Below are 25,492 nucleotides of genomic sequence, written 5' to 3' on the forward strand. Positions count from 1 at the left end.
TCACCAAGTCAATCTATTTCATTCAAGTCGTCTAACTGGGCAAATCTGTTACATAAGGGCCCATCCCTCTTTCATTTCTCTGTTTTAAGTATACATTTGTTCAGAAAATTTAACACACATAGGCCCTCATTTTGACCCTGGCGGTCTTTTGACCGCCAGGGGTAATGTGGCGGCATCACCGCCAACAGGTTGGTGGTGTATACTGCCACATTATGAGTGTGGCGGGTTGGTCGCAGCCAACCCGCCACATCTTCATTCGTAGCACCATGGCGGTATGAACCGCCGGACAGAAAGATGTTCATCACTGACCCGGGGGTCCACACAGGACCGCCTGTGGTATAATGAGTCAGCCTACTGACATGGTTTCCTCGGCGGTAGCACCACCACGAAAACCATGGCGGTAGAGCTACCAGTGACAGGGAACTCCTTCCCTGTCACCACTACAAGGCTCCCCCACCCCCTCCATCAATCACCTAAACTCGCCATCGACCGAGTCACAGCACCGCCCAGCCCCCCCTCGAGTCACAGCGCCTCCCCAACCCCTACCCCCCCACTGAATCACAGCACCCCCGACCGAGTCACAGCACCCCACCCCTCCTTGAGTCACAGATACCCCCCCAACCCCCACCCCCTCCCCAAATACATGCACACCCACACGCATCACGCATACACCCATTCACTTACACTTCCATGCATGCATTCACTCACACATACCGTCACGCATTCAGGGATGCAGCCACACTTACATGATCCCACGCATACACACTGACATGCAGACACGCAAACACTGTAACATTCATACATGCATTCACTCACATGCATACATCCACACATACACTACAACACTCACAGGCGAATTCATACACACATGCAGACACAACACACTCATCCCCCAACCCCCCTCCCCCGTCGGACGCCCGACTTACCTTGTCCGGCGAGGAGGTCGTCTGGCAAGGAATGGGAAGGGGTGCTGCTACCGTCAGCAGCGCCCTGCCAGCAGAACACCATCAGGCCGTCTGTATGGTCAAAATACGGCTGGCGGCATCCTACTGGTGTGGCGGTGCAGGTGGTAGCACCGTCCAGGTGCCTCCTACCGCCAGCATGGTTTCTGCCGGATTTTCACCCAAGTTGTGGCGGAAATCCGGCAATGTCCATAATATGGTGGTCGTGAGACCGCCAGCACAGGCGGTCTCCTGGCGCCCGTGGCTTTGACGGTCTAGCTTTGAGACCGCCAAATTCATAATGAGGGCCATAGTGCTTTCAATTTCTGGAAAAAGGTTTCAGGATCAGAGAGGTTTCGAGGAGGGATTCTATTATTATCAGTGCATGAACTGACTGAAATGAGAGGTCAACCTTGTCAGCTCTCAGAAAGGTCCACTGCTCCCACCAAATAAAAGCTCAGATTCTCTAAATTTAAACTTTAGGTAACATGCTGAGGGCACATCTCAAGAAGCATGTGATCGGACCTTCTTAAGGAAACAATTCTCAGGGCTAAGCCTGGCATATCAATAGAAAACCACATTTAATTGTAATCTAACAGGATCCATGAGGAATAGTCGCAGGATTGTTAGCTAAGGTTTGCCAAGATTCATGAATCTCTCTGAGGTTTGGCCATCAGCATAACAGCTCTACTGGGCTTGCATGTAAAGAAATTTGGAAGCTTGGTGCATTGGGAACTAAGGGCTAGGTGTACTAAGGTAGTATTAACAAAAAGCAGTTGTAAATTGAGCACCAACTTTTTGCGAATGCTATCAGATTTTTCTAACCAAGTTGTGTACAATATGTCAGTTCACAAAATACGAACAGCATTGCGTCGCAGGACGACCAGCCTTATTATTATTCATTAAGCAGGTCACAATTTGCAACACTTGTGAATAACTGTGATAACAGGGATGGTGACCTCCAACAGATCACCATCTCTCTGTGTGCTTTTCAAAGAAAAACTTTATTCTTTAAAACAGAACAAGTTGCTTAAAGGACCTGGGAAAATATGTTTTCTGTTTTAAATTATTTGATAGCAGTCAGTGGTACCATGTCTTTTACCACTGAAGCTGCCACCCCAAAAGCCAAAAGGGAAGGGTAACCTTCTTTGCAGTTCAGTTACAACCCGAATTTGGGAGGCAGTAGCATACTAACGGTTTGCAACTGAACTTCGGTCACAAAATACAGACAAATAGGATACTCCAATGAAATATGAAAAGAATGTCCTAAGCAGGCCCCTTCAAAGTTGTGATTTGGTATCCATTTCAAAACCTAGTTAGCGATTCGAAAAAGAAAAAAAAAAAAAAAACCTTTTCCAAATCACTAAATGGGGTTTCTACATTAGAAAAAGGGTTTTAGCATTCATAAAACCCTTTGTACATCTGACCCTTAGTTATTTAGAAATCATGAGCAGTATATGAAGTTCTGAACTCCGAAGAGGAAAAGTGGCATGTTTTATCAGCTACCATCACTTATCCTCTTATCATCCTTTTTCAAGGCATCTCAATACCTATTTGTTAACTGGCAAATTTGTAATCACTTTGGTGCATGTTTACTTTTACCAGATTTTTCTCGAACATCAACTAATTTGGAACTCAAAAAACACTGCTAATGTCCTGGTCCATGGATGTCTCCTAAATAAGACTTGGGTCACTCTTTATGCCCATAATATAAATAAATCCAAACAACATGTAACTTTTCTCAAAGTCAAAGCTTTCTCCTGGGGTCTCAGTGGACCAAAACTCACCAAAAGTTATAAACGTAAGCAGATATGCAATTGTGAATAAGGGTAGTTGAGAATTGCAAAAGCTATGCAATAAAAGATTATCTTCCAATTTCAATGATTAATCTAGAAATTGCAACACAAAAGTAACGATACTGTGGCTATGGAACCAGTAGAATAAATTAATGTAATACACACCACTGTTCAAAATATGGTATATCATGTGGAGCTTATTTCAGCTGAACTGCAGCATTTACTGAAAAAGCCGTACTATGATACCAGCTCGAATATTTACTATTACTTAAAAGAAAGCAGTGTAATTGAACTTGAATATTAGTTGTAAAAATTGGTTATTAGTTAGGAAACATACAGGGCCTTTAAAAGTAATATAAACCAAAATGTTGTCAGGTACAATATACAAGTTCAATAAAGAAACCTGGGCTCAAATCCTCCTAGCTATGACTCAATAGACAGGTTTAACTTAACCCCTTGGTGCGCTGGACTGCCGGGAGTCACCCAACACCGTGGTGGGCATGTGAGTTGTATAGCTCCCAACCGTCCTAGCACCCACCCAGGGGGCAAGTGCTTTGGGGCGCCCCCTACACCCAGCCACTAGGGAAGGCAGCAGACGTGCTTCTACGACCACCCGACCTCACCTGGTGATATGTTGACGTCAGCGCACATCCCGTGGGCTAGCAACATCAAAGCAGGTCTGCGGTGCTGGAAGCCATTTGCTTCCAGTGCCGGAGGAGAAAAGAGGTACTATACACCAGGGATTTTACATTTTGGCGATTTTGGGGAGCGGCCTAATGGGGAAGGGTCGCTCCCTTTAAGGGGGCACACATTTTGGTCATTTCTACCCCCTTGGGGGCAGATCAACCTTTTATTAGGCCCATCTGCACTCAAAGGGGGCAGAAACCACTAGACCCCAGGGATTTTAAACTTTGGCTATTTTGTGGAGAGGCTCCTTGGGCAAGGGTCACTCCATTCAGGGGGCAGATATTTTGCCAATTTCTGCTCCCTTGGGCGCAGCTCAGCCTCTTGTTGTTCAGGCCCATCCTCCCCAGGTGGGGGATTGCCAGGGGTTGGGGGGTGGGGGATGAGGGTGCGGGGGACTGGAGGCAGAAACCACTTGACAACAGATATGTTTTATTCATTATGTTGCTGCTGTTGTTGTGGTAAGCGGCCCCCCCTTGGCAAGAGTTGCTCCCCTTTAGGGGGTGAATGTTTTTCCCATATTTGTAGGCCCACCTGCCCCCAGCTTGGCGTGTGTGAACTGGTGCATTATTTATGATTGTAATGTTTATTTCTCCTTTTTAATTTAGAGCAAACCTTTTGATTCCTTTGCTGTGACTCCTGCTTGCGGTTTCAGCAGTGGTATATCTGCAGTTTGCGTAGTGACTTGTGTTTGGAAAGAAAAACATTTTTGCAAATTGAGTATGCAATTCTCCTTGGATTTCTGCACTATTTGTATCGTATTGTCTTATGTGTAATTTTATTTTGTTTTTCCTTTTTAGTGGGATATCGTTGGTGCTTGCTGTGTCTGTGCACAGTAGGTTCTGGTGGGCCTAGCTGTCTCTGGCAAGTGAGTGGTATCATTTTAAAGTCACTCTTAGTTTAACCAGTTTTGGTTATTGGTGACATATTTGTCAAGTTACTTTTATTAGTAAGGATTATGGCTAGCCGCAAGATGACTGCTCAGCAGGTTGTTGGTATGCTTTTTTAATCTTCTTCAAAAAGTCTGACTGTGCAGAGAATGAAGTGCAAGAATCTGACAGTGTGGATTAAGTGCCTATTTTAGAGGAGGACACTGATGTGCCAATAGGGCAGCAAGAGGCATTTGGATTGCAGCCTGGGGCTGGAAGGCTTCCCACTGGAAGAGCTGAACTCTGGGTTGCCCCAAACATAGTGCAGCCAGCACTGTCTGCTGTTATAAGAGGTGTAGAGTGAATAAGGAAAACTTTTTGCCAATAAATTTCTTTCAGTTGTTTATGGACAATGTATTTTTGGGTGAGATTGTTGAGCAGACTAATTTGTATGTTGAACAGTATTTGAGGGACAACCGTACCGGATTTAAGCCCCCCTATAGAGGTACCTGGTGGACTCCCACAAATCTGGAAGTGTTGAAGAAGTTCCTAGGTTTCACTTTTTTGATGGGGTTGATAAGGAAGGCGTCAATGTCTTCATATTGGTCTACCAGACCCTGGATGGCCACAGACATATTACATGCAATCATGAGTTGTGATTGGTATTTGCTTCTGCCTCGGATTCTGCATTTTGTTAATAATGCTTCACTGTTGCAATGAGATCACCTTGATAGTGATAGTCTTTTTACGAATCGGCCCATCCTTGATCACTTTGTAGATCGATTTTCAGAGATCTATGTTCCAGGGAAAGAAACAGCTGTGGATGTCTTTGGTCCTGTTCAAGGGCCGTTTGGCTTGTAGGCAGTACAATCCTAGCAAGAGGGCACGTTATGGAATTAAAATATATATGCTGTCTGAAAATAGTACAGGATACGTCTATAATTTCCAGGTGTACACTGATAGGCATTCCACTACTTACCCCCCTGGCTGTCCGTCCACTTTCAGAGTTAGTGAGAAAATTGTGTGGGAACTTGGCAGAGGACTTTTTAACAAAGGTCACCATTTGTACCTAGATAACTTCCACACTGGTGTGCAATTGCTCAGGGAAATGTTCAAAGTGGACATTGTTGCTTGTGGCACAGTCCACTCTATCCTTAAAGGTTATCCAAAGGAGCTTGTTTGTAAAAAACATGAGGTGACAGTACAGCGCCTTGCGTAGTGCTGAACTTCTAGCTTTGGAATTTGCAGACAGGAGGGATGTCTACATGCTGACTACCATCCGTGATGAAAGTACTTCATTTGTGACTGTTTAGGGTCAGGTTGCTAAAATGTGCAAACCTGTGTGCATTTTAGACTACAATAAGCACATGGGTGGATTAGCTAGAGTAGATCAGAGATTGAAACCTTGCACTGCTGTCTGTAAGGCTTACGTTTGGTATAAGTAGTTGGCTATCCATCTCTTCCATTTAGCAACCGTTAATGCTTTTGTTGTGTTCAAGGATTGTTCTGCAGAGTCAAAGATGACTTTTGTTCAGTTTCAGGAATCTGTGATAGGCAGCCTTATTGTAGTAAAACAGGCAAGTGATCCTAGAGTTGGAGTGGTGGAGGACGTGGCTAGACTGAAAGATCGCCGCTTTGCTGATCACATTCCTCCCACGCCTAACAAATATACAATCCCTGAAAGCGATGTAGAGGCTGTGTGCGAAGAGGCATGAAGTGGGAGAATCATTTGCACAGCCCAGATTGTCCTTCTAGATTGGGGCTGTGTGCCCGTTTGTTTTAGAATGTACCACACGAAAAAGAATTATTGGAAGAACTGTGAGCACTGCCTGGCCTGTATCGTTTCATAGTTTTTGTTCAGTTTCACAGTTGGCATTAGTGTGATGTATTTAGTTACAGCTGTTGTGTTTGTAGTTTTGTATTTACTTGCAATAGGTTTGTGTTTTCTTTTTTGTTTAAAAAAAAAAAAAGTATGTGATGGCGGTGTGCGTGGACTGGTGCTTGGCTGACGCTGTGCATGGACTGGAGCTTGGCTGACGTTCTGTGCGGGCTGGCACTTGGCTGGTGATGTGCGTGGCCTGGGGCTTGGCTGGCGGTGTGTGTCAGCTAGCGCTTGGCTGGCAGTGTGTGAGTAGTGACTGGCTGCTGGTCACTACACATACTGCTAAAAAACACCAGTCCACACACTCCGTCAGTCGGTGTGATTGCTGTGTCAGGTTTAGGGGTATTTTAAAATGATGGCCCTTGAATGGTGGTGTCTGTTTATGTGAGTGCTGTAATGTGCTGGGCCCGCGACGTGAATGGTCTTGTGCGTGTCACGTATGAAAGGTGTGTGATTAGATTGTAAAGCGGTTGGTGCCTTTACGAGGCTTTACAGCTCACAATCTGAGTTAGTGGCTCAGTTTTTTGACCTTTCAGTTATTAACAGGGCATTTCATTTTTGTGAAATATCTTGCTAAAAACATTTAATATATTGAACCATCACTCACCTGTGTGCCAAATTCAACCAGTATGTGTGTGTACTTGAGGAAGAGACAGTTGTGCAGCAATAACTGACTTTTCGGTCTTTCCCTGCCAGGGTGTACAGTGTCTCTGCAATGTCTTATTGTGAATGCTGTAATGTGCAGGGTCCATGGCTGGCAGGGTGAATGGTCTGGTGTGTGTCACAGATTAATGGAGTGTGAATGGCCTCTAAAGCGGTTGGTGCTATGTCGCAGCTTTACAGTTCATGAACTGTGAGTCACTGGTTCAGTTTTTTGACCTATCAATTATTAACAGAGCATTTCATTTTTGTAAAATCTTTTGTTTATAAAATGTTATATTTTGAACCATCACTCACCTTCGTGCCAAATCCAAACAGTATTTATGTGTAATGAAAACAGTGGGTAGCCACAAGACAATTTTATTGCTCTTCTCCTCAGTTTGGAATTCAACTCATGAAAAAAACCTGCTCCATTGTATTCAGGCGTCGAGGCACACCCCTGACACACTAAGGGCCTCATTACGAGTCTGGCAGTCCTGGGACCGCCAGACTAGCGATGGCGGTCCGACTGCTGCCAAAGCAGCGGTCTGGCCTCCTTATTACGACTGTGGCAGAGCTGCCACTGTATGACCGCCAGCACTGCCAGTTTGCAGCCGGTTGACAGTCTGGCGGTGCCGATGGCCTTCATCCACCAGGCTAGCGCTGCAAGCAGCACGCCCTCCAGATTAGCGGTCTCCTCAACGCCGGCACTGCAAAGGCTGGTGGAGACAGGGTGCTGGGGGCCCCTTGGGGGCCCCTACACATGGCATGGGCTGGTGGCCTTAATCCACCAGGGTAGCACTGCAAGCAGTGCTGCCCTCCGGATTACCAGTCACCTGTATGCCGGCATTTGTATGGCAGTTTCACCGCCATGCAAAGGCTGGTGGTGCCGGGGGCCGCATGGGGGCCCCTGCACTTGGCATGGGCAGTGCAGTTTTGTGGGTGCCCAAAGAGTGGTCAGTCTAGAAACTTTAAAAAAAAAAAAAATTCTCATGAACAAGCTTCCCTGCCACCCTCAAACTCTACACCTTTTTGGTCCTTCCCTGTCACAGGCACTTGGCCTACCTACACAAGTAAGATATAATTTTTATTGGGAAACTGAGGGGTACGCTGAGAGGCAGGAAATCTGTGGCTCCCCTCAGGTTTCAGAACTTTCCATCATAGAAATCTGGGGAAAATGTTTTTGTTCAGACAAACTTTGAGGTTTCTGGGTAGAAAAATGTTGAGAACCACACAAGTCACCCCATCCTGGATTCCCCTATGTGCCTAGTTTTAAAAAAAATTACGGGTTTGCTAGGTTTCCCTAGTTGCCGGCTGAGCTAGATCCCAAAATCCACAGCTAGGCACATTGCAAAAAAAAAACAAAAAAAAGTCCATTAGCCCTACCCACACAAGTGAGGTACCAATTTTATCAGGAGACTTGGGGGAATGCTGGGTTGAAGAAATTATTTGTGGCTCACCTCAGATTCCAGACCTTTGCATCACAGAAATGTGAGAAAAATGTGGGTTTTTTTTAGATAAATTGTGAGGTTTGCAAGGAGTTCTGGCTAGAAAAATGTGGTGAGAGCCACACAAGTCACCCCATTTTGGATTCCCCTAAGTGACTAGTTTTCAAATAAGTACAGGTTTGGTAGGTTTCCCTAGGTGCCGGTTGGCTAGAGCCCAAAATCCACAGCTAGGCACATTACAAAAAAACAAGTCAATTATCCGTGGAAAAATGTGATGTGTCCACATTGAGTTTAAGGGCATTTCCTGTCGCGGGCACTAGGATTACCCATACAAGTGAGGTACAATTTTTATCAGGAGACTTGAGGGGGGAAGACAGAATAGCAGAACAAGTGTGATTACCAATTTTCTTTCTCTGCATTTGCACCTTCCAAATGTAAGGCAGTGTGTAACAAAGACGTCATTTTGTGAAATGCCCTCTACTTCACATGCTAGTAGGTACCTACAAATTCAGAGATGTGAAAATAACCACTGCTTCTAAACTCCATATCTTGTGCCATTTTCGGAAATACATAGGTTTCCTTGATACCTATTTTTCCTTCTTGATATGCTACCAAATAAATTGCTGTATACCATGTCCACAATAAAAACCATTGCAAAGTGCAGCTTGGTTATTGGCTCTGGGTAGCTTGGGTTCTTGGAGAACCTACAAGCTCTATATATCTTGAAACTAGAAGGATCCAGTGGACGTAACGTTAAGTTGCTTTTGAAAATCTGTGGTACTTAGAAAAGGTTACAGATGAAAACTTAGACACAAATATTGTTTTTTCCAACTCAATTTTAATATTTTTTTTAATTTCAAGTGTTACTTTCTATAGGTAAATCTTGAAGGATCTACACAAACAACTCCTTGCTGAATTCAGAATATTGGAAGCCTAAGTATGAACTACTCCAAATAGCCGAAATAAATGCTTAGAAAGGGGGGGCTTAGCAGCTAAGGGGTTGAGGAAAGTGTTTAAAGTGTTTAGCAGTACCAAAACAACTATTATGTCAAAGTATGACACAACTAAAGTCCCACAATATATTTCTAAAAAATGATATACATTTTAGTTTAAAAAAAAGAGAAACAAAATTATTACAATCCAAAAAAAGGGAACTGGAGCTTTGAATTTTTAGGACAGAAAGTGGCCAGTAGAGGTAAATTCCTAATCAGAATCCGCTGTTCATAGCTGACCTGGTCCTACCTGCTATTTCAGGCTGGCCACAATCGAGTGGGAGGGGTCGGACACACCAGGATATATTCTCATGAAGTCAAAAACCTCCAGTGGTGGAAAGCTGTAGTTGGCAGCCACTGGAAGAAGTCTAGTTGAAGTCATTGGGTTGTGTCCTCCAGAACCCATAGCTTCACTTGTCCACTCACACGGCTGTAAGGGAATCAGTGACAGCATTTAAGAATTCAGGACCCACTCCAGCAGAGGCCACCAGCACAAGACAGTCCAGTCCAGAGCCACTGGCCCCAGATAAACTGATCACTTGTGGAAAAGGCTTAGTGTATTTTTTGATGTAGTTGTAGCCTAACAGAAGTCAGCCAACTGACCCCTGGAGTCCACATCTTAGTCATGTGCACAATCGGAAGTAGGTCCATTCTTTCATTTCTCCACTGAGGTCACAAACAGCATGTCTAGTCCTCTTCTGCAGGTGCTGAGGAGCTGGGGTGAGGTGTCCTTTTTGTACACCTCACTAGCCAGTGGGTGTGGAGACTCCTGGCCACTCCCTAACCAATCAGCAAAATGTTCGCATTGGTACAACTTCTCCACTGTGCAGCATATACTGTATGCCTTCTCATAAACTCTCTATCAGTGCACAATTCTCAGGGAAAATCATGAAGGCAGAAACTTTTTGTCTCTGGACGAGGCTGGTGGTCCATCAAAGGTGGGTCTAAGGAAATGAGCAGCACCCTCCTCCTCTACCACACCAAACTGGTTCTGGAACCAGTTTCCCATTCTACTGGAATGGATAGTTGTCCCTGGGATGAAGTAGCCCGTCTTTTCCAGATCTCAATATACACATATCTATGAATGAGCAAGATTCACCCTAGTACCTTTCAAGTTAATGAAAGTCATAAACGCTCCTCCACTGCTGTTCCTGGGACGAGATGAGTCACAATAAGGGGAAAGCATTGACAGGGAAGGAAGCTGCAGGCAGGCAAATGCCTGTAGCTGGAAAAGTTCCTTTTCCTGTATATTTATAAAAAAAAACTACTTCACCACTAAAATGGACTTTTAATAGATATTTTTAAAATGTGGATAAATGGACTGCCATATATTCGAAACTAAAATTGACAAAAATATTTTAATGGTACTCTAGTTTTTCTCAAAAAAGCAACTACAGCATCATACAGTAAAAACAGATTTTTGCTGTTAGAGAATGCCAAGCATAATTTCTTACATTCTGCTTTTAAACGCAGCGCTTCCTTACTTGTCTGCTATAGTGAGGTGACACCTAAAATTGAAATTTAGGGGTGGTTTCTGTCAAAGTTTGTTTCAACAGGTGCGGCTACAAGTTTGAAAACTACAGCAGTCAGGCTTCATTGACATTTACGCATGAAGCTATGTTTTCCTTGGCAGCCTAGTGGATGGTACAATATATTCTTCAGCGAGAGGCGATATTAACTTTTATGTACCTGCACACATACTCTGGTCTTCCTGGAAAGTTAAATATGCCAGATGGGGATTACCAAATGTTACCATGTTTTAGATGTCAGAGCATATACACTAGGAACAAGACAGCAGTAATCCAGTGTGCAGAGTTCGAATAACAGCAATACCAGTGAGCAAAAAAAAAAAAACTATATATATATATATATATATATATGCCACATAAAAAAAAGGAATTTTGCTGTCATCATCATCATTTACTTTAAAAACATACCATAAAAGTACAATACACAACAGATTGTAGAAAAACACTAAGAATAAGAGCGCAATGAAATGGTTAAGAAAATTGGAAAAAGATTAAAATCATGGCAAGATAAACATGAAATATATTTCTCCAATAATAAAACGTTCCACTCAACAGGAGACCAATTCCCAAAATCCACTGATAATCAATAATGTGGAGACACAATGCCTAAAATGCCACAAATTGTCAGCTAATATCATGCATCAAAATTCTATAAATATGAATAAATAAATCTAAAAATCATCTACCCAATCTTGTTCTTTAAAATTGCTAATCTAAAGCGCCAGATTGATTCAAGGAATTTTGCCACTGGATAGACTATAAAAACAGATGAATCAGATTTTAAAACTCTCTCTGCATGTAGACAGGTCCTGACACCTATTCGTTTACATAGGGGGATGATCCAAAGAGCTCTTTGTTTATTGTATGCACGACAGTGGAAAAGAACATGTAAAACAGACTCTTCATTTTTACAAGAATTTTGCTGTCAAAAGCTTACAGTTTTATCAGACATTATTAGGGGGAACTGATGAGTTGTGTCTGTACATATAGTCACAGGTTCACTCTATAAGACCGAATAAACAAAAGTATTTAGAATGCTTTTGAGGCAAACACAATGTATGCTATGGTTTTGTGGATTATATGCCCCAAATAGCCAGGTGTGACTTTTATAAAAACTAGTAAAATACCATGTGTGTTTGTAACGCACACATTCAACCCCGTCAGCCATCTTAGCACTGAGGCACAGAGGTGAACTGTTACCTTGAGGAATGGTACTCATTTTATTGATCTCAGAATGATAAAAGACCAGAGTCCAATAAATAAAAAACTATTCACTCTACTACCCACTAAGTCACTGTCTCCAAAGACGTGGGCTGCAAACTTTGCCGTCCAAAGAAGCAAGAAGTTAATTTCTGCTTAATCCAGGATCCACACAATCTATGCAATAAATCAAAACTAACAGTAAGAGTTCACCTGACAATTTCAATGCAGCAACACAAAACACTTGCATCTTGAAACTGGGGAGGGTGTTATGGAGGTTGGTATCCACTTTTTGGGAGACCTAGGCATACATCAGCAGGTTTCTTTAATTTAGCCTTATTATAAAGGTGTCTTAATTCAATGGTGAGTCTTACAAAAAGCTGTAATTGCAGCACTGGGGTTCATGGTATTTTCTTGCTCAACCTGAAAGACTGCATTCAAAGGTTTGGAGGCAAGTAAGATTTCACACAAGGCCGGCGGGTGTAAATTGAGAGTAGAGAAACAATCCTGTGAAGGACATCATTATTTTGCAGCAAGCCTACAAGGATAAAAAAATAACTAAATCTTCAGATTTTGCACGAAATCCAGTCTACATCCCACAAAGCTCTTATGTCATTCAGGAAGTTGACTTCCCGGAAAGGTTCTGTTAACTGTAAATACTTGGTCCCTATATTCTACTCCATAGAATACCTGTAAATTGACAAGCTGCACATTAAAGGGGATTTAGGAGGAAGAACTAAATCAAATCATTTCTGACTTAAGTTGCAAATATGCTGTTGTAATTACATGAACTCTGAAACTTGACTCACAACAAGAGCCAGCAATGAATAGGTTGCAGCTATATGTTTTCAAACATATGTCACTACATTCCAAAACATGTCTTCAAACAACATAGGTCATGAAAAATAGAACTGTTCATCACAGCCAACACCTGACCTAGGTCTCAGGGGTGCATTTTTATGGAAACACTCCAAACTATCTCAAGGATACCAGTGGAGTTGCCAGCCTTACCGTTGTCTTAGTAAAAAGCCTGAAACTGGATGTGACCTTATTTAAAATTCTAATCACACTTGAAAAAGTACTTGGAACATTGCACTAATACCCAAGAGACATCCCAGGAATGGGGACACTGGAAATTAAGGTTCAAGCAAATTTTCTTGTACTTTAAGATCTATTTGGTCATGCTGCACAGGCAAAAAACAGTTTTTACAAAAAAATAAGCAAAATCATGTGTCTGTATTAATCAAGTTTACAAAAATTCATGTTGTAGATACATTTTATTAATATTGAAGAGCCAATATTCTTATTATTTTCATCATGGATGAAAAAAAACAACATAAGTGAATGGGCACGGGCATCAGTTTCTTTGTTAGACTGTTTTTCCTGCATGGCGGGTGAGGCTGAAAAATGGAGCGCAATGATGGAGAAGCTCATGACCATGTAGAGAAAGAAGAAGAGAAAAGTCATCTCCAACAACCTGCGGCTTCCGGGGAGGAGAGTGGGCACATGTGAATCTAAAGAACTCTATGCCATGAACAGATGCTTACAGGGCAAGTAACATTTTCAGGTTCTGGCATGTGTACCTGTAGATACACATGCTGTGCATAGACTGTAAGGCATTCTACCCTATGCAGTGGCTAGCCGGAGGATGTTGTAGAAGACTGGAAAGTATATGGAGGACAGCCTGGCCAATGTTCGCTTGTTGGCTCGCTAAGATATCAACATGATAGTGCTTGGTGAAAGTGTGTGGAGTGGTCCAGGAAGCTGCCTTACAAAATGTCCGCTACTGGAATATTACCCAAGAAAACAATACAGAAACCCATTTTGCAGGTGGACTGGGCTCTAGGGAGGTGGGGGAGGGGGGAGTCAGCAAAGGCCTCTTGGCTTTTATGTAACAGGTTTGGATGCATTTGACAAGCCACCGGGCTACATCCACTTTGGCGGAAGCAAGGCTATTGTGGGGTCTGACAAAAGCTGTTGAGTTTTACAAAAAGGTTTTGTCCCGACAATGTAATACATGAGGGCCCTCTTGACATCTAGTGTGTGAAGAGCCCTCTTTCCCCGTGATTCCAGGTGTAGAAAGAACACCAAGAGGTTGAGGTGGAAAGAAAAGACCACTTTAGGGAAGAATTGGGGGTTTGTTTTAAGGAATACCCGAGCTTTATGAACTCAAAAGAAAGGTTCCTCCAGTGTTAGAGCCTGAAGCTCACTCACACACCGTAGGGAGGGGATGGCTACTAAGAAGACTACTTTCCAGGAGAGAAAGTGCACAGGGCACGAGTGAAGTGGCTCGAAAGGAGTGGCCATAAGCCTTGTGAGAACAATGTTGAGGTTCCACATGGGGCAGGTGGTAGCCTGTGTGGTATGACCCTTTTGAGTCCCCCATAAAGACCTTGATGACTGGAACTCTGAAAAGTGAAGTGTGATCCCTATTCTGAAGATAAGCAGCAACTGCAACTAGATAAAGTCTGATGGATGTACAAGCGAGACCTGACTTGTGCAAGTAAAGTAGAAGTGGGAGAGGGCAAAAAGCTTGGACAAATATCTTTGACCAGTTCCTCCATAGTGCATTGCTCAGGGACTGTGGGTCTGGAGACGAACCTAGGGCATTTGGGGTTTTTGGCAGTGGCGAAGAGGTCTATGTTGGGAACCACCCACCAGCCAAATTATAGGAATTTGACTTAGAGGTGGGTTCCCATTCATGGACTTTCTGCTGCATCCCGCTGAGAAGGTCTGCATGGCTGTTGCCCACTCCTGGTAAGTACTTCGCAACAAGATTGACGCTGTGATGTAGTGCCCACCACCAAATACACAGTGCTAACGCAGGAAACTGTGTGTTCCACCCTGTTTCTGAAGGTAGTACTTGGAAGACATACTGTCTATATGCATAAGGACTACCTAGTGCTGAATGTTTCAGAAGGTGGCCTTGAATGCTAAGTGGACAGTCAGAATCTCCAGGTGGCTGATGTGAGACTTTCCTTGAACAGTCATATCCTGCAAATGCACCCCAACCTGGTTAAGGAAGCACTCATACTGATCCTAACTTGCAGTACTGGGTTGCCAAAGGCCCAGCCTTGTAACAGATTGGTGCTGTTCCACCACTGCAGAGAGCAATGTGTGTCGGCCCGAATTAACACTAGATCTTCCCAGCAACCCTCTGCTCATGGCCATTGTGCAGGTAGGCACTCTTGGAGCAAGCACATGGGTAATCTGGCATAGGGGACTATGGCAATACAGGGGGCCTTCATGCTGAGGAGGTGCATGACCTTCTTGACTATTATTTGTTTATCTGGCAGAAAAAGCGTCAGTAGCCAATGAAAGGTTTGGATTCTTGCTGAGTTGGGATTAGCTTTTTTGGTGACTGAGTTGAGAACTGCCACCAGGAAGGGCTGGACCTGAGGGTCTGAAGGTGGGACTTCACTGTTTTGATGGTGCATGCTAGATTGTGCAAGTGGTTCATGGTGACTTGGGTATTAGCGAGGCATTGTCGCTCATTTGTGCTCTTCATCAGCCAGTCATTCAAGTAAGGGAATATGTGGATGCAGCTCCTCCTCAGGTTGGTGGCTACCACGGCAAGACACTTTGTAAACATCTTTGAGGCCCTGATGACCCCTGAAGGCACTTTGAACTGAAAATGCTGGCCAATTTCCATGAACCTGAGGTACCAGCGATGTGTAGTGTGGATCGGGATGTGGAAGCAGGCGTCCTCAGGTCGAGGGCAGTCATGAAGTCACCTTGCTGTAGTAGACGGATGATATCCTGGAGCGTGACCATGTGGAAGTGCTCTGGCAGGATATATTTGTTGAGGGGACCGAGGTCAAGGATAAGGCGGAGGGACCCATCCTTGTTTTTGGAAAACAAGAATTAAAGGGAGTACACTCCTTTTCCACACTGATTTGGCGGCACAAGTTCTATAGCCCCTTTGGCAATGAGGCCATTAACTTCTACGTGAAGGAGATGTTGATGTTTTGGGGAAAGGGTGTGTCTCAGGGAGGAATATGAGGAAGGGTTACAATGAATACATTGTAACCCTGCTGTACAATTGAAAGGACCCACTGATTGGACGTGATGTGCACTATTGTCCCAGGAACCCCTGGAGTCCTCCGACAAGTGCAATGTGATCGGGGAGGGGGTGGGTGAGTGTAAGTGAGTCTATTCTGTCTTTTCCGCTGCCCCTTGAATTGTTCCCCCATAGCTTCTCAGTGAATACCCTTGTGAAGGGGTTTGTTGCAGCTGCGGTCTCTGATAGAAGGTAGTGGTTTCGGGTAGGTGGTTTTGACGCCTCCTCTAAGCTGAGACCAGCGATAGATACACTGGGCCAGACGGGCTCACATGGCATTCATGGTGTCTGTGTCCTTTTTAGGTTGAGCCTAGATAGTGCTTTTGCTGTCTCTTCGAGGTATGTTGTATATACTTTGTGGGCTTACATCCAAGCCACTATTTTTTTTGTATTTGTCCCTACCACTGTCCTTTAAAAACGCTTATTTGCTTTTGGTAAACTCTCCTTCTTTGTCCCACAAAAACTTTTTGTGTTTTGCTTTCTCCCACGGAGCACCGCCCAATTACTGGTATCGTTACACTTCTGATTTTTGTGTGTTTGTTTTGGGGTACTATTTTTAGGTCGAGTGCGCAAGCGCTTTGACTTGTTGTAAGTATTGTGGGCTTTTAATTACACCCACCTCACGCCCATCACTTTCATTTGTTTGTGGGCTTGCCTTTCAAAACTCCATTGATGTCATTGGTAATTGCTCTACTGTTGTCCCACCTTGGGGCGGTTTTGTTACCATCCTGCAAACTGTCCCTGTTACATGGATAATTGCATGACTGCCGATATACTTCAGCAAGAGGGAACTATTTTTTTTTCATTTGTCTCTCGCCTTTGTGCTGCATGGTGGTCATGGCGCTCACAGCGCAAACAGGCACAACAGTGTGAACTCGATCAGCGGTATTGGAGCACTGGTCACATTTTTCACAGTTACCTAATCAGAGTCACGTCTTGTGGCTCTCCCCTTAAACACTTCAAATTGGTAAATGCTTTACGTAAAACAGAACTCCACAAAGCAAAAGTGGCTCTCTCGGCACAGCAGGAGAGCCAGTACTACAATATGCGCTGCACTCAGGACATTGGCCCCATAATGCTTTGCAGGGCATTACTTTTACAAAACATTTTTGCTCATAACTCAGCCTGTGGTGGTCCTAGGACAATGGGACCTCCACCGAAACATTCACAACAACGTGCTCTTTCTGTCTATGTCATCTCCGGTTCCCCACACTGCGTTAGTGGGGACCTCACAATAAAAACCCCTCCCACCATTCAGTATCTTTTTAAGCGCTCTCATTACCAGAACTTTTGTTTTACAGCTGGGAATAGCTTGTGTTTTAAGGGCCTCGTTTGTGATATCATTGTTATAGGCCTGCTATCCCTAAAAATGTGTAATGCACTATGCCCTCTGGGGGGCGCTAAATACATGGTTACACTGCATTATTTATTGCCATTTTCTTTTGGAGCGGTTATGCCCTCTAGGGGCTAAATATAGCGTTACAAAACCATGTTTATTAAAAACAGTATTTTCATTGTGGCGTCCTCTAGGACCTGTTCTAGGCATTACAGTCACATCAACATATTAAAGTATTTGTGGCACGGAAACTTGCACCATAATGCTTTGCAGGGCATTACTTTTACAAAACACTTTAGCCTGTGGTAGCCCTAGGACAATGGGACCACCTTTAGAAAATTGACCACAACGTGCTCTTTCTGTCTGCATTATCTCTGGGTGCCCACACTATGCTAGTGGGGACTAGAAAACAATAACCCCTAATACCATTCAGTGCTTTTATAAGCACTCTCATGGCTGGAACGTTAGTTTTAAAGCTGGGAATAGCTTGGGTTTTAAGGGCCTTTTTTATAATATTGTTGCTATTGGTCTGCTACCTCAGAAAATGTGTAATGCACTACGCCCACTAGGAGCTAAATACATGGTTACACTGCATTACTTATTGGCATTTTTTTTGTGTGGTTATGCCCTCTAAGGGCGAACTATTCAGTTATGTGGCATGTTTAAAAAATACTCATTTAATTGTAGGGTCCTGTAGGGGCTGTTCTAAACATTAGTCATATCAACATACTAAAATATTTGTGGCCTAGAAACTTTTCTTATAATGCTTTGCAGTGCATTACTTTTACAAAACAATGTTGCTCATAACTCAGCCTGTGGTGGTCCCAAGACAATGGGACCACAACCAAAACCTTTTCAGCACTGTGTTCTTTCTGTCTACATCATATATGGGTCCCCACTCTAGGCTAGTGGGGACCCCAAAATAATAACCCCTCCCACCACTGAGTGTCTTTTTAAGTGTTCTCATGACCTGAATGTTTGTTTTACAGCTGGGAGAAGTTATGTTTTATGGGGTAATGCACTATGTCCTCTAGAGGCTAAATATATGGTTACACTGCATTACTTTCTCCCATTCTTTTTTCATGTGGTTATGTTCTCTAGGGGCTGACTGTATGGTTAACTGACCATGTTCCCTCCAAATGGTGTTTTTATTGTGGTGTTCTCTAGGGGCAGTTCTGACCATTGCAGTCAACATAGTATAATATTTGCAGTACGAAAACCTGCCCCATAATGCTTTGCATGGCATTAGTTTTACAAAACATTTTTGCTCATGAGTTAGCCTGTGGTGGTCCTAGGACAAAGGGACCATCTACATCATCTCTGGGTCTCCACGCTAGGTTAGTGGGGACCCCCAAAATAAAAGCCCCTTCCACCAGTCAGTGTGTTTAAGCTTTCTCATGGCCAGAACGTTTGTTCTACAGCTGGGATAAGTTTTGTTTTAAAGGCCTTGTTTGTAATATTATTGCAGTAGGCCTGATAGCCCTAAAAAACGATCTCTAGGGGTTAAGTATATGGATTCACTGCATTACTTTCTCCTGTTTTTTTTCATGGGGTTATGTCCTCTAGGGGCTAACAATATTATTACATGACCATGTTTCTTACAAATTATATTTTTGTTATAGTGCCCTCTAGGGGCTGTTTTGAGCACTAAAGTCTAATGCCAAAAGTTTATTTTGGATAAAGGTTTGTATGATAATTATATATGTTTTAATAATCTCTCCATATTACAATTATGACCCCAATTCAGGCCAACTTAACTTCTTTATTACACTGACTGCTTGAACACTCTCGATATGTTTGGCTGACCCTTCTAGTTTATTTCTCCGCTGTGGCTATCTTGTGTCTTTTTTTGGGGAATTGTGTTAGTCAGGCAACTCTGATGGTGGAGTGGTGAAAGAGGTATTCTATTGAAATTAGCACGGCAGATTTAAATAGGATGCTAAATGGCAACATTTTATTTTTTAGCTGCAGACTAAGGAAGAAGGTAAATGGAAGTGCTTTAGTTATATGTAGGGCCAATGGAATTATATGGCAGGAAAAGACGAAATTATGAGGCAGGGTTTACCGATTTATGTGGCAAGAAAAGTCCAGTTATGAATTTACTATGCCAATAGCTCTAACTCAAGCGCATGCAAGACCTATTGCATTGCGAATACTTGTTTTCTTGTTTCTCCCGCCACCACCCTCCCACCCCACTGTGCTGTCCTGGCATAAAAATACAGTCATCCTCCCCCTGATTTTCATTGGTATTACCCCTCCATGCAGAAAACCGCTACTGAGGTACAATGCTGACAACCGCTCCTGAGGTATTGAAGGAGCTGGTCAAGGCCAGGGTAGTCACCTCAAAGTTAAACAAAAAAATACAAAGTCTCACCTTCAGACCCTGCATACATTAGGGGACTAATCCCTCCAGGCTCCCAGGTAGTAAATAATGCTCAGAAACATTCCAATAACGGAGGCACTGGTGATGCACCGCCACCAAACAAAGAAAGCAGGAAGATAGTTGCCGCAGTTAAGCGGGTCACTGCTCAGTTAGCGATACAGTGGCACATCAGCAACTCTCATCAGCCTGCTTTCCAGTGAAATGGAGGCGCTCCTCCAACATCGCCCAGTACAGTACAGAAAGTGAGGTCAAGAGATTGTTACAGTGGGGAAAGTAATATCCAACACCTGCTGACAACCCATCATACATGCCCGGCTACGTTTCTGGCTTCAAGCCAGAAGTGCAGTAGAATCTGCCCAACCTGCCCTTTGATGGGGAGGACATCTTTCGATGCAGGATGACCAAATGCTAGAAAAAAAAGAGATGACAATTGTTATGACAAACGGGTACTGCAACGACTCCAAAAGAGCAGCATACACAAGTGCTTTACCAATGGGTCTGGAGAATCCAAATGTGCCAGATGATGATCACAGCGAGGTGTCGTTCCAGAACTTGGTGAAGACATAATCAAACCTAATACCACAGAAAACCAACTCAACAATGGAGCTGCTGTCCATGTGTGTTACCAGTAACAGGTGGAGTCACTATACCCCATAACTCGAAGACTTTTGTGAAGAAAAACAAGTTGCACACATCCAAGGCTAGCATTAAATGGTGTGAGTACGCACTGCCTGTGTATCTACAGCTACACATGCAATAAACACAATTTTTTACTGAAAGGAATAAACCTTCAATGTTTTCCATAGTGCTACGGTTGATTGTGTGAAGCATACACCTGGAAAATTTTGGACAAAAGTAGAATGTTTTCACACTCACTATTACAAACATTTCTTTGATAACTCTGAAACTACTACACATAACCCATACAAAAAATTGAAAGAAGCAAAATTAGAATATTCAGAGCAGAAATACATATCTTACCCGCCATGTTTGTGACTTGAGGAGTCTGTGAGTATTTCTATCTTTGACAATGGTACAGGTTTACCTAGCAAAGAAAAGGCAAAATAAACATCTGTTTCAAAGCCTTGCAACAATGCTGAAGAAATCAGACTATTACTGATTTTATGCATTCAAATAACTTAGAGGTCGATTCACAAACTGCATTTTGCAGACCTTTTAGAAGTACTCTAAGAATACTACTAATGCACTACAAAATGCTACTCATAAACCTACATGTTTCTGCCTCTAATACCTTATGTACAGAGATCCCCACTCCAACTGTGCAGATCCCCACACGCATAGGAATACGTTCTAGTAGCAAATGTAGGAGGGACATAGGGAAGTGGCTGGAAAATGGGCAGGGGATAAGGGGGGAGTAAGGAGGGGTTTAGGGAAGGATACGGCCCAAGTCAACAAAAGAGTAAGTCATATGCTCACACAAACTGAACTTTCATTGTCATTACAGCTAAAAAGGACCTAAAACAATAGCAAATGTACTTCATCTTAGACCGAGAGTAAGTACAGCACAAACATGGTCAACCACAAGTACTGCAAAAGCTACCGTGGAAAATATTGGCGGTGGGGACTGAAAATAAAAGCCCACAAGAAGTAATATTGAATTTACTTATTTTAACTTTAAAAATATATAAATACAATTAATCAAATGTTACAAAATATACAAATTAAACACAAAAAAATTAATTAGACCATAAAATGTGTTATAACGTTTTTAGATTTAAAAAAATCCTTTTAATTTCAATTAATCCTCTTGTATATATTTTATTAATCTTACTTCATTATATAAATATTATACTTTAGATGTTTGTTTTGAATCCTAAGAAAAATAATTTTAAATTAATACATCCAAACAAATTAGTTAAAAAATAAGTTAATAATGCTGTAGCTTTTTGTATGTTGTTCTTCATGCTTTTGTTCTACATTTAGAATAAGTTTTCAAAATTGATTTATATTAATATTTATCTTAAAATATGTTTGCTATAGTTTAGGTTTACTACACTTTTAAACGTTTCTCTGTACTTTGCCATAGGGAGATCTCCACCTACGTGTGAAAGTTACAAGTACCCAACACTCATAAATTAGGTTCAACCCCCTGAATTCCATTAGTGAAGACAAGCAAACTGACACTTTGTGAGTAATAAATTCACACCTCTAAATGGTGAGTTAACCCACTGTCTTAAATTTACTACAAAGTGTAAGAGTCAACTTACTTGTAAAGATTTACTGACTTAAGTTTACCTTTGTGAATAACTTCTTAAGTTTAGGGTCTCACAGTAAGCAAATTCTAACATTTGTTATGGAACAACTGGAGACAAAAAACAATTACTTATTCCACAGGGCGGACTTAAACCTTACACAAACAGATTTTTTTGACAGGTCACTATACCTCTATGAATGGCACACATCAGACAGATAATAGCACTGGTAAGAAAAATATATATGATACATAACAATATTGTGAATAAGAACTTTTATACTTAATGCATTTTGTACACTTTTGCTGCCATCTTATACAGGAAGAACAATATTGCAAAAGGAACATACAACATGTCACTGTCAGTGAGACAAAAGCATACTATCTTTTTCAGTCCCTCATACAAAAAAATAGTAAATGGGTCAACATTCATTTGTGGTCGGTGCAAACGAATCCAGTGGCACCCGTGGAAAGTTTAAAGTTAAATATAAACCGATGAAAAACACTAAAGCATGACAAAGCGTACAAGCAATAACTATTCATAGAGAATTTATTGCCTGCTTCAGTGAAAAAACATTTTTTGTTCAACTTGTGTCAACAAACATAAAAATAACAAAAGGACTTTAAACCACTTATTTTCAGCCTCAGAACAACACATTCGTAAAACTCACTTCTCGGAAGTGGTGGTTGGACGTGTTCCATCCATGCAGTGTGATACCCTACTATATTAGAATGCTGTAAACCAGCCAGAACTTTAACTTCCCTGAGTACCTGAAAAAAGAACAAATAATTTGTACAAAACGTATGATTTTAACAAACAAACAAAATAAAAATACATGGCACAATCTAAGAACCCATCTGAAATTAAGAAAATCCTTTGGTATTAGCATTAACCTCTGGAATATATGAATACCACATAAATACATACAGCTATTACAAGAGTACATGCTATTATAAAAACATGGTCTGCAGAGATATGGATGATCATACGAATGAATGCTTCCACCATGCCAAACTAAGGGCCTGATTACTATCATGGCGGATGGGATACTACATCACAAACGAGGCGGATGTCCCATTTGCCGTATTACAAGTTCCATTATTTCCTATGGAGCTTGTAAAATAGCAGACTGGATATCCGTCATGTTTGTGACAGAGTATCACATCCGCCAAGATCGTAATCAGGCCCTAAGTCTATTCTCAGCTACCAGATCTACTGACCAGCTTTAGATAATGACTGTAGTGTCAAAACAATATGAAATACCAGGATGAAAAGCATATGCATGAGACCGAAATTGTTTATTTGAATTCTTGCTTTTACACATTGGTAAAAGTATGTTCACTGACAATTGATTGTTTTTAGTTTTGAACCACTGTTTTATCTTTTTTTTCAAGATGATGCTTTATTAATGTACATGTTTTAATGAAGGCATTTTATACATGTTTTACCTAATAAATGTTGTTCTCAATGTTACGGTTGTTGAATGGAATGCCTATTTTAAAATAAACAGATATAGAATGATTCTGCATCAGTGGACATGCTCACACAGCAAATAACTGCACGATGAACACCACACTGAACAGCAATATAAAACATGTTCTCTTAAATTAACACAATATTACGGGGGTCTCAGAAAATACTGAAAGAAACAGAGGAATACTGATTACAATTAGTGGCCAGATAGTTAGTCAAGACCAGGAGCCTACATTATATGTCAGAATATTGTTAGCACAAATACTGTCTTAAAGAAATATTGTGTCCTAAACATCACTTACAAAAATACTGTACTTTTTGGTGGTAGATTTTCTGTTCTGGTAACTCCAATGGGGCAATATTTTTGTCAGGTGATATTTTGATTATTTTAGTCTGGTATCTTACCCAGTGAATTTCCATATGCTCTGAGCAACAAATGACTTGGTTTTTCAAGAATAGCATTAATTTGAACCTCTCATTAAACAACACACAGTCAAGCAGTGGAAGAAAAAAGTAATTGTGCTAAAACAGAGACCCAAGTGAAAAAAACATTGGAATTTTATTCAAGGTGTCTGCCTGTGTCACACTGTCTCCACAGAGGAGAGGTTTTAGGACACCAACTGTTGTATTATCACATTCTCAACAACAGTTATGTTAGAACAGAGATGGACCACTGGGCTGAGTTTCAGCTATAACTTATATCCCAGTGCTTAGCTCATGTGCCTATAGTTTTACTGGTATCAGAAAGTTCCACAGTCATCTGAGAGTTTAAAGAAAATACCTTCATACAATCTTTTCTTGTCGCCTTCTTTATCAAAATTTTCTTAATAGCATAAAACTGGCCATCCAATTTGTTTCGTACCTGAAAAGTAAAAGTAAACATAAAATAGGTACAAGCATCTTAAAACACATGACCAATTTTATGAACAGATATAGAACTTGTGATGGTAAAACAAAACAGAAAAATTCTTCAGGATCAGGATGTGGTTGCTACAAACACACTGTTACCTTTCTTCCAAGTAGGACTGCTCCTGAGCATCTGAAACACCAGCAACTATAGACTCTATATCCACTCGTAAGTAAGATGTGTACTTAATTCCAAATCATGGGGATAAATGGTGTCAAATTTACCCTACTAACAAAGACAACCATAAGCTCCCTGATTTTTTTTTATCTTAAGTGATTTCAGTTCATCCCAACATTTAGCTTTGTGGGTCACTACTGTTGGTCCTTTTGACCCATACTATGGTATGTGAAGCCTAATACAATTAGACTTTAATTCTATCATGAGTGGACACATGATAGAAGCCTTTTTTCAAGAACTGGGGGATCTTGTCCCAGACTACTCTCTGTCCTAGACACAACAATTTAAACATAATATGCTACCAGAGCAGAAGCCAATTTCTCACCAGAACTCCTATATTATCATTCAATGCAAGGGCATTGTATAGGGAAGAGCTATGCTGAAATGGAGAGTTCAGTATTCCAAACATTTTTTCATAGTGCATCAACCGGATATCAATCAGGTAGTGGTAGATTTACTCTGTTCCACCCACAGCACTCTAACTATTCAACTACCTGGGTGTTATAAGTATACGTTTGGAAAACAACTGTATGCCTTGAACAGCCTGATCAGTGGCACCACATATATTCAAAGAAGAATGAAAAGAATGCTGAGAAATGGAGGAGAACACTGTTTAAAAGTCTAGGGTGGGAAAACAATGCTCATAATTTGATTTGCTGGGAGCAGCCTGACCAAAGAGATACCAGAACAGCTTTGACTGTTCCCCAATCGCCAAGTCAATTGTTTATGAAAATACTGAACAGCCAACAGCATCGAAGACAGCTGACGAATCCAAGGAATTAGTACTGTTGGCAGTACTCAATTATTTACACATAGCTGTTTCTCCATGATGTCTAACAGGGCAGGCTCAATACTGTGCTCTGGGTGTACACCAGATCGAATGTTATAACGGTGGGCCAGGGGAAGGCAGAGGAAGGGAGGTAAAGTGCAGGAAGAGAGAGGTTGGGAAGGGGAGAAAACTGA

The 25,492-nt window shown here is 41.9% G+C and overlaps 1 protein-coding gene across 2 annotated transcripts in view; it reads right to left on the reverse strand.

The window, feature by feature from the left end:
* The window catches only part of EIF2AK1 (eukaryotic translation initiation factor 2 alpha kinase 1), a 339,056-nt gene that overhangs the window by 246,561 nt on the left and 67,003 nt on the right, over positions 1-25,492 (reverse strand). For both annotated transcript variants that reach the window (XM_069210157.1, XM_069210156.1), the window contains exons 6-8: positions 24,227-24,307; positions 22,643-22,742; positions 20,741-20,804 (exon numbers count right to left, since the gene is read on the reverse strand). In XM_069210157.1, coding sequence (XP_069066258.1) covers positions 20,741-20,804; positions 22,643-22,742; positions 24,227-24,307 — 245 coding nt within the window. The remainder of the gene's footprint in view (positions 1-20,740; positions 20,805-22,642; positions 22,743-24,226; positions 24,308-25,492) is intronic.

The sequence above is a fragment of the Pleurodeles waltl genome, chromosome 10, assembly GCF_031143425.1.
Source record: "Pleurodeles waltl isolate 20211129_DDA chromosome 10, aPleWal1.hap1.20221129, whole genome shotgun sequence".
Lineage (NCBI taxonomy): Eukaryota > Metazoa > Chordata > Amphibia > Caudata > Salamandridae > Pleurodeles > Pleurodeles waltl.